The sequence below is a fragment of the Ciconia boyciana genome, chromosome 12 (assembly GCF_034638445.1).
Source record: "Ciconia boyciana chromosome 12, ASM3463844v1, whole genome shotgun sequence".
NCBI lineage: Eukaryota > Metazoa > Chordata > Aves > Ciconiiformes > Ciconiidae > Ciconia > Ciconia boyciana.
This window is the reverse complement of record NC_132945.1, coordinates 24,043,279-24,051,815: the sequence shown is the minus strand read 5'-3', so window position 1 is coordinate 24,051,815 and position 8,537 is coordinate 24,043,279. Positions and strand designations below refer to the sequence as shown.

The 8,537-nt window shown below is 61.5% G+C and overlaps 1 protein-coding gene across 4 annotated transcripts in view; it reads left to right on the top strand.

The window, feature by feature from the left end:
• Positions 1 to 5,473: 5,473 nt before the first annotated feature.
• The window catches only part of LOC140658408 (H(+)/Cl(-) exchange transporter 5), a 45,177-nt gene continuing 42,113 nt past the window's right edge, over positions 5,474 to 8,537 (top strand). Inside the window, exons 1-2 of one of the 4 annotated variants that reach the window (XM_072876803.1) lie at positions 5,474 to 5,590; positions 6,032 to 6,105. In XM_072876803.1, the coding sequence (XP_072732904.1) occupies positions 6,102 to 6,105 (4 nt within the window). In that variant the 5' untranslated portion in view covers positions 5,474 to 5,590; positions 6,032 to 6,101. Of the gene's footprint in view, positions 5,591 to 6,028; positions 6,106 to 8,537 lie in introns of all 4 variants that reach the window. The other 3 variants (XM_072876805.1, XM_072876802.1, XM_072876804.1) reach the window with 3 other exon arrangements.

Below are 8,537 nucleotides of genomic sequence, written 5' to 3'. Positions count from 1 at the left end.
GACGAGCCTCACGCGCCTCTCGGCCGGCGGTATTTCATCCAGCGGCAGAGCGTGGCCGGGGCACGGATGACGGCAGGTTATCCTGCCCCAGACAGGTTATTCCATCTCTCTGGACTTTCTCCTGCTGCCTTTCCCCCCCGCTTTGTTAGGAGCTGCCCTCCTGCGGTCCCCACCAGCGGCAACGTTGGGCAGCCCTGGGCCGCGGGGCAGGAGCCTGACGTCCGCCCCAGCCAAAACCCTTTGGCTGACATTGCCGAGACCGGCCCAGGTCGGGGCGAGGTCCGGGGAGAACAGAGGAACACAGCTGATCGGGGCCGGGGCTCCCTGCTGGCTTAGCTGGCATTAACCTCATAATTGAACTAATTAAACTAATACCAGGAGGGTCCTGCCTCGTGTCACCATTCCTCTGGCACCGAGCCTGCATTCAAGCAGGGGGCTAAGCCTGCAAATAACCCTCCTCACCGTAATCAGCCCTGATTTTCTGCACCCAGAGGCTAGCAGTCTATTCATACAATGATCTTTGGACTTGAAATACCTTTTTTTTTCTTCTAATTCTTTAGGGTTTGGTCAGTATGATGCCCAGCCACACGCTCCTTTCTCACTGTGTCCCATGAGCTTTCATGTCCTGCCTGTCCTACCGCTGTAGGGCGTGTTTAGATTTTAAAGTTCAACTCTTTTCCCTTCTTGCTGTGATATTTGCTTTTTTATGGGGTGTGTTCCTTGCTATCTCTTGGCTCCCAACTGCATGCTGGCTGTCAGTACTTGGAAGGCCGATGCTGGGTAGATATCGCTGGTAGCCACCGCATGCAAGTATCAGGTGGATGAAGCAGCATCCTCCTCCCTGCAGCCTGGCGTGGTCCGGAGCATCCCCTCCTTCCCGCTCGCCCTCTTTGTGGTCAGCTCGGACCTGGCTTTAGGTCCTTCTGCCTGCCCTGGGTCAGCACGCAGGGTCAGCAGCTCCATCCCTGCATGGTCGTGGTGTGGGGTTGGGCAAGAAACCAGTTGCATCCTTTCTGAGGATCGCCTCTGGTTTTATCCCCGCCCCGGGAGGGTTCGGGGCTGAGCTCTCTGTTAGCAGCAGGACAAGGCCATGCCTTCTGCAGGCAGCAGTGACAGACTGCACCCACCACCGGGACCTCTCTCTGGGTGCGCTCTCCAAGTGGGGTGCCAGATCCAGGGTGGAGCAGAGCAGGGCAGGGACGGGTCCCGGAGCACCCAGTGCTTTGGGACGGGGTGGACGAGGAGACAAGGAAACTGCAGTGGCAGGAGAGGCAAAGGGCAGCAGGCTCACCACGAAAGGATGGCACGGGGCAAACCAGGGGCTGTGCAGACGAGGCGGTGGGACGCTGGGTGCTCCCAGCTCCGCTCCCCCCCCAGCCACGTGTTTCCAGCTTCGGCTATTTCAGGGCTTCCTGTTTCCCTGAACCGAGCGGCTTCCCAGCACGCTGGGGACGAGGCAGGAGGCCCTGGGCCGGTCCCTGCCTTCGTGTGATGGGTCTGACTTTCACATCCAGCCAGGGGGGATTTTTATTTCCTTCTGGTGAAGCTCCCGGGCAAGCGGCGTAGAAAACAATGGGCAGGAAATCATCTGCCTTCCCGGTCCTGGCAGCTCTGCCCGTGGAGCATGTCTGCAAGTACCTCCAGGTCCGGGTTTCTCTTCTGAAGTTCCCCCATGGAGCAGCCCAGTCACCGCCGCAGCGCTTGCGGCTGTCGGGATGGGCAGGACAGCCGTGGAGCGGAGCAGAGCCCTCTCCTTCCCTCTCTTCCCCGGCCCCACAGCCCTGCTTCTCCTTCCCAAAGACCATTGCTTCGCAGAAAGTCTGCTTTCTGCCGAGGTTTCCAAATTGCACCTCCCCATCCTGTTTGTTTCTGGTTCTTCCAGGCCTTTTGCATGCTATGCAAATGAGAAAATAAATGCTGATCTTCCAGGAGGAAAAAAAAGGAGACGTTAGTTCATTTCATGGGAAAATGGTGGGGCTGTCAGTCCCACGGGAGCTGGACGTGGGGCTGCTCTGGGGAGTGCAGAGGGCAAGGACCTCCTCTGCAGGGCACGCAGGACTTCCCAGACCTGGGGACAGTGACTCGGAGAAGGGGGGAGAAGGGGACCAGAAAGGGACCAAACCAGCAAGCGGGGCAGGAGAGACCCGCTCCCTGCCACGTGTGCCGGGCCTCTGGGCAGAGGACGGGTCCTCGCCGTCCCTAGGGAGGGACCTGCTGCCCGCCTGCCCCTCTTCACCAGCCCTGATGCCCCGAGCATGGCGGGAGAAGAAGGTGGAAAGCCAAATCCAGCAGCCCCTGCTCCCAGGAAGGCGGTGGGGGGCTGAGAGCACGGCCCAGCTCGGTGCACGGCTAAAGGTGGGAGCACCACACCACGCACGGGGATGCGGTGGGGCTGGCTGCCCGTCCAGCGGGGCCGCCTGCGGCTGAGGCCAGGGGAGTTGCCGCTCCTTTTGTGGCACCAAACCCTGGGGGGGCCTGGCCGAGCCGTGCGATCACTGGGAATGTCACCTGAAGCCAAGGTTCACCTCATCAGGGCTTGTGGCAGGGTCCTCCTCTTCTAAAGGCTCTTCGTTTACATGGCATGGTGCCGGTGCCATCTTCTAAGATCGCTGTTATGGTAAAACTAAGGTGTCTCTCCTCCCATGTCCCGAAAACAGGAGCGTTGCCAGCCCCACCGTGACGTTCACCCTCTTTGCCACCTCTCCTGGTGGGACACGGGAGGTCCGAGGGTACCAGGGTGCTGGGCACCGGGTGCAGCCTTTCAATGAAGAGCTGCAGGGCTTCCCACGCCATGCGAGGAGAAGTGACTGAGCAGCCGTTCCTCAGGAACGCAAACACATCTGTGCATCTGCGTCCCGAGCAGGAGCCGGGAGCTTGCAGAGCCTCCCCAGCCAGGTGAACCTCTGCTCCCGGGACGAGGGAGAGCCGGAGGTTTGGGTCCTGCCCTGCCCTGGTCTGCTGCTGGACTCAGCTTCTTGCTGGGGATGAGACAGGTTCTTGCTCCGCTTGCAGCAGCATCACCCCGCCGTGTCCTCAGCACGGCTCCCAGCTCTTCTGGGTTGTTCTGGGTTCTCCTGGGTTCCAGGCCCAGAGAAGAAACCAGCCGGGTTCTGAGCCAGTCTCCACCGGAGGAGAAGAAGATGTCCCCAAGGTAACCCGGGAGCTCAAGCGAGGTGCTCCTGGGTGGTGGTGGCCTCTGCCTGCCCGGGCAGCTCCTGCCTGCACCATTGCTGCCCTCTAGTGCTGCCAGCATCCCCGCCACCGCCTGTCCCCAGGCAGACTGGTGGGACTGGTGATGGACTGGGAGGTGGGCTCTGGTGGCGGGGATGCACTGGGAGGGCTGGCTCCTACTGGGGACACGACCCGAACTGCCCCAGCTGCTGTCCCAGGGAGCGCAGTGCTGCTGAGGATGCTCATGCACCGGTGGGGGGGAAAAATCCCCATAAAAACTGCGGCCGATGGGGCTCTGTCACAGCGCCTGGCCCATGGAGGCAGGCGGGGAGAGGGGAAACTGAGGCAGCACGGCCCTCCCTCCTCCCTGGCTCACACAGCAGCTCAGGGCTCCGCTCCGACGGTGCCGCCGGCTTGGCATGAGGGTGGAGGGGGGTTACGGGGAGCGTCCGGGCGGAGACCAGGGGGTGCAGCCAAACCCGGGGGGTCTGGGCTGGGGGGGAGCTGGGTTTAGCCCCCGGAGCCCTGAGGTGCCCGTCCGGTGGGGTTTGGGTGGGGAGAAGCGGAGGGGTGCTGGGTTTAGGACGGTCCCCCCGCACCAGAGCTGCCTTTTCTCCTCCGGACTTGTCCGCTTTGGGGGACAGGAGGGACGGAGCCTTCCCGGGGCGCAGGGAGAGCCGCCAGCCCCCCGCTCTGCCACGGCTCGGGGGTCCGGCGCTGGCCTGGGGCAGGGTGTTGTCGGTGAGGTTGTCCTCTGCGGCCACGCCAGGAGCCAGAAGCAGACCTGGGGGGTAAAAAGTTGGTTTCCTGACACCGAGCCCCTGTTTTAAACCCACCTTCCTTCCACCTTACGTATTTTCTGCCCCAAGGGACCCTCCCCGAAAGCGGGGCTGGGGGCACCGAGGTGGGCGAGCCAGTGCCGAGGGACAGGTTCTCTGCGCTAACGTCTTTTGTAGGCGTTGAGTGGATTGATGGGGAAAAGCGTTCCTGGCGTGGGAAATTTTCCCTTTCCCGGGAGCATTTTCCCCTCACAGTCGGACTTTGGGGGGGCTGGGAAGTGCCCCAGCTTGTATAAGGATGTGTTCTGCAGCCGGGGGCATTTAGGGAGAGAAACTCCTCCGTGTGCCCCGACTCCTCCGCGGTGGCCGGGGAAAGGGTGGGCGAGGGAAGGGGGACACATTTTGTTAAGAGCGGGTGACAATCCCCCCCAAGCGCTCTGGCAGCGGTGATGGCCCCGCCCGGGGCTGGGTGGTGGTGGGTGAGCAGGGCCTGGGGAAAAGCACGAGAGGTTTTGGGGGGGTCCACGCCCCCGGCCCGCGGGGTGGGATTTTCCCCGGGGTTTCAGCGTGGGGGGCCCAGCGGGGCCCACGGCCGAGGCGGAGGGCAGAGCTTCTCGCCAGGACCCTCGGAACCTGCGGCACCAGCCCGGGGGGGGAGATGGGGGTCAGAGATGGGGGTTCAGTGGTGGTGGGGTCTGGGATGGGGGGTCGGTGATGGGAGAGGGGTCAGTGATGGGGGACCTGCGATGGGGGGTCAGTGATGGGGGGGTCAGTGATGGGGGGGTCAGTGATGGGGAGGTCTGGGATGGGGGTCAGTGATGGGGGGATCAGTGATGGGGGGTCTGGGATGGGGGGTCAGTGATGGGGGGGATCAGTGATGGGGGGTCTGGGATGGGGGTCAGTGATGGGAGGGGATCAGTGATGGGGGGTCTGGGATGGGGGGTCAGTGATGGGAGGGGGATCAGTGATGGGGGGTACTCTGCTGGGGAGGCCAGCGATGGGGGAATCTGTGATGGGGGGGTCAGTGTTGGGGGGGGTCTCTGCGGGGAGGCCAGCGATGGGGGAGTCAACGATGGGGGGGACCTGTGATGGGGGGCCAGCGATGGGGGGGAGCAGCAATACGAGGGGTCCGTGATGGGGAGTCTCTGCTGGGGGATCAGCGATGGCGGGGTCTGCGGTGGGGGGCCAGCGATGGCGGGGAGGGGGTGCGGCAGGACCGGGACAGGGGCCGGGTGCGATTCGCGCTGTGGCCTCACGGTGGCCTCACGCAGGGACCCTCCGCACCCACTTTCCCTGCCCTTGACCCCGCCCTTGCAGAACGAGGAGCATACCGCTTTAAGAGCCCGGCGCCCACACTCAAGATGGCGCCGGCAAGGCGTGCCTGTGCTTCACCAGCAGCGCAGCGCGCCTGCGCGCAAGCCCTGCCCGGCGAGAGGAACAGGGCGGACGGGCCGCCCGGCGGGGGCGGGGCGGGGCGGTGTCACGCGGGCGCCCCCGCCCCGCCCCTTCCTCGCCTCGCCCCGCCCCGCCGTGGGTGGAGCCGCCCGTCGCGCAGGTGCAGCGGCCGCGGGGGGCGCCGGGGGCGGCGGCGGCGGCGCTGGGGGCCCGGGCCGGGGCCTGGCTCGGCCTCGGCGGCGGAGGTACGGGGCGAGGGGCCGGGGCGGCTGCGCGGCTGAGCCCTTCGGGCGGGAGTGCAGCGCTGGTGGGGCAGAGCGGGGCGGGGCGGCCGCGGGGCCGGGCGCGTGGCCGCCTGCCGCCCCTTCTCCCCTCTGCGTTTTGGCCGTGGCGCCCGCGGCCTCGGGGAGGGGAAGGGCGCGGATGTGGCGGCTGGCGGTGGGAGCAGGAGCTTTGGCACAAGCCGGCGTAGAAAGCCGGAGAAAATCACGAAGCGGGAGAGTTCCCGCAGCCCCGGGGCGGGCGGGGGCTCCCCGTGAGCTTGGCAGGGGTGCGGCGGCCGGAGTGCCCGCGGCCCCCCCGGCCTGAGGGACGGGGCTGCGCTGACCCCCGGCTTAGCGCTGGGGAAGGCTCTGCCTCCTGGCTGCGTTCCTTGCCTGAGCAGGTGACTCCTTCTCTTCCAGCAGCTCCAGGAAGCATCAGAGAGGAGGCAGGAGCGGCCGAGCCTTGGGAGAAGGTACCGACGCCGCTTGTGGGATGGGTAAATGATCCGATCCTCTCATCATCGTGACTGACCTGAACGCCGGCGCTGAGGGCAGAGAAGCGGGGCGGCCTGCGGCGATGTGATGAGCTGGCGGGGGGCACGGCACGGCACCCGCTTTCCTTTCTGTCTGCCTCTGCTGCAGCGCGCGCGGCCGGAGCTGGCGTCCCGCTCGGTCTCTTTGGGTGCTCAAGGAAAATTCCCGTCCGAAGGTCCCTCCACGTGTAGACGGGCGAGAAGTAGGGCAGGCAGAGTTTGAGAATCCTTAATACGATGTGTGTTACCGGCTTCTGGATGTTGTGAGCTTTCATTTGGCCAAGTTTTAAAGCCTTTGTTAAGCTTGAAGGTTGTACCTCAGTTTTCTTCGCGGACGGAACGAAAGGAACGATGTAGCTTTTGGCACTCGTGCAAAGCAGGTGTTGGTGAAAAGCACATTCCATAATTTTCCAGGTGTTGGTGGCTCTGCTCTGGGCTCCCGGTGGCCGTGGGGCCGGGTGGCCGTGGGGTGGGACTGCGAGCAACAGCACCTGGGAGGCAGCAGGGACGTGTGGCTGGCAGACACCGCTGCGCCTCTGACTCCCTTTGTTCCTAGAAGGACTTGAAAACAGGGTTATTTTTGTTTTTAAAATACTGCTTGAATGACGGTTGTATAAAACAGCAAATAATTTTTAATTCTTTGGGATGCAATGGCCAAATCATTTTCTTGCTGAGCTGCTCCTTTCTGAAATGGCCTCCCACCCTCTGCATGGTGATAGGCGAAGGTCTGTGGTATATGACCTTAAACTTGGTTGCACCAAAACATCTTTTGAGGTTTGGATTTGGTTTTGGTTTGCCCAAGATTTTGCGGCGTTGTCGCTAACAGTTGTTCCCCAGTCAGAAGCTGAAATGGTTTGGGAGCAGCACCCAACCCAAAGTGGGTTTTTTTAAGGGAGTTGTGTTGTACCTGCACCTTCTAACCCCCCCGTACGCCCCACACGCTTGAAAACGTAACAGCAAATTTCCTCTGGTCTCCCTGTGGACTTGTAGGTCGTGATCTTCAGCTACTAGAAAGCTGCAGAAGTTAGAAAATCACCGTGGGCCCTAAAATATCAAAGCTCATTTCTCTTTTCTCCCGCCGTGTTTTGTAGGAGGTTCTTGGGAAGCTGTGCCACACAGGCCTACTTTTCTTTTCTCTTGTGTCCCTTGCCATACAGCTGTGCTGCTGCTTTCGGCTGCCGTGTGCTCTTGGCAAGCCCATTGCATTTCAGGACTGGGTAACACTGCGAGGCAAGATTTTATTTTCATCTAAATACTTTCCTTCGGTCGTTCTCCAGCATTGTTTTGTCCGATTCGCATTTGATCCGGTTTGTTTTTTTAAAAAAAAAAAAACCCACGAAGCTGGTAATTGAGTAAGAAATGTGGCTGTGTAACACCAATATTTAAGAAAATATCTGTTAACGATACCTTATTTTTTTGGCTCTAGGTGTCTTGGCGAGGCAAAAAGCCGGTTGTGCAATTGTCGTGTTGCAGCATGCAATTAGAACGTGGAGTCGCTTGCTCTCTGGATAAAGAGCTGCTCTTCGCCAACAGTTGGTTTAATGGGAGGAATCGTGCAGCGAGCTCTTAGGTCGGCAGCCGTTACTGTCACGCGAGCCGTCGGCAGCAGGGTTCAGCAGAGGGATTTCAAAAATCGGGGAGGCCCAGCGGTGCGGGGGGGGCAGTGGTTCTGGTGTGGGGTGGTGGCGGGTGGCTTCGTGCTTGGGGAGGGTCTCCTGCTGCTGAGATGCCTGGAAACATCTCCCGCAGGACCTGGGCTTGTGCTGCCGCTGCCTAGGCTTGGTATGGGGGTTTTCAGTGCAGGGTGTTGTACACAAACTTTCTTTTTTTACCTGGGGGTAGCATTTTCAAGGACGTGTCTGTGCGGTGGTGGCGGCATCCTCCCCTCGGATCGAGGTGCTTGCTGCAGCTCCCTGGGCTCTCGAGGCTCGCCTGCTTCTTCTGCTCCTTTGCCCTGTGTCTACCTTCACCCACCTCCTCCTTCCCCAACACCCATGTTAGTTCTTTCCCTCTGCCACGGTTCCTCGTTTTCTTCTTCCCTCCTTGGTGTGGAAGGTGTCTCCAGCTGGACCTGGTCACTAGTGAAGGAAGGCAAACCTGCCCCCCCCAATTCCTCACCTTGAGCATGCTTACATAGGGGTGGAGTTCATCCATATCACATCGCAAGTCATTTGGGGGTTCTGGGGGTGGATGAACTCCGACGGGGTGGCTGGCGCCCCAGACTGTGTGCACAGCCAGGTGAGGGCTGGCGGTGGCTGACGTTGCTGTCATCTGGTCTTAGACTCATCCAGCGGGTTTGTCCGGGAGTTTGGATTCAGGTCTGAGTGCCCGAGCGCAGAACTGACAGCGTGGGTTTGAATATTTACGTGCGTCTTGCGTCATGCTTTTAATTATTC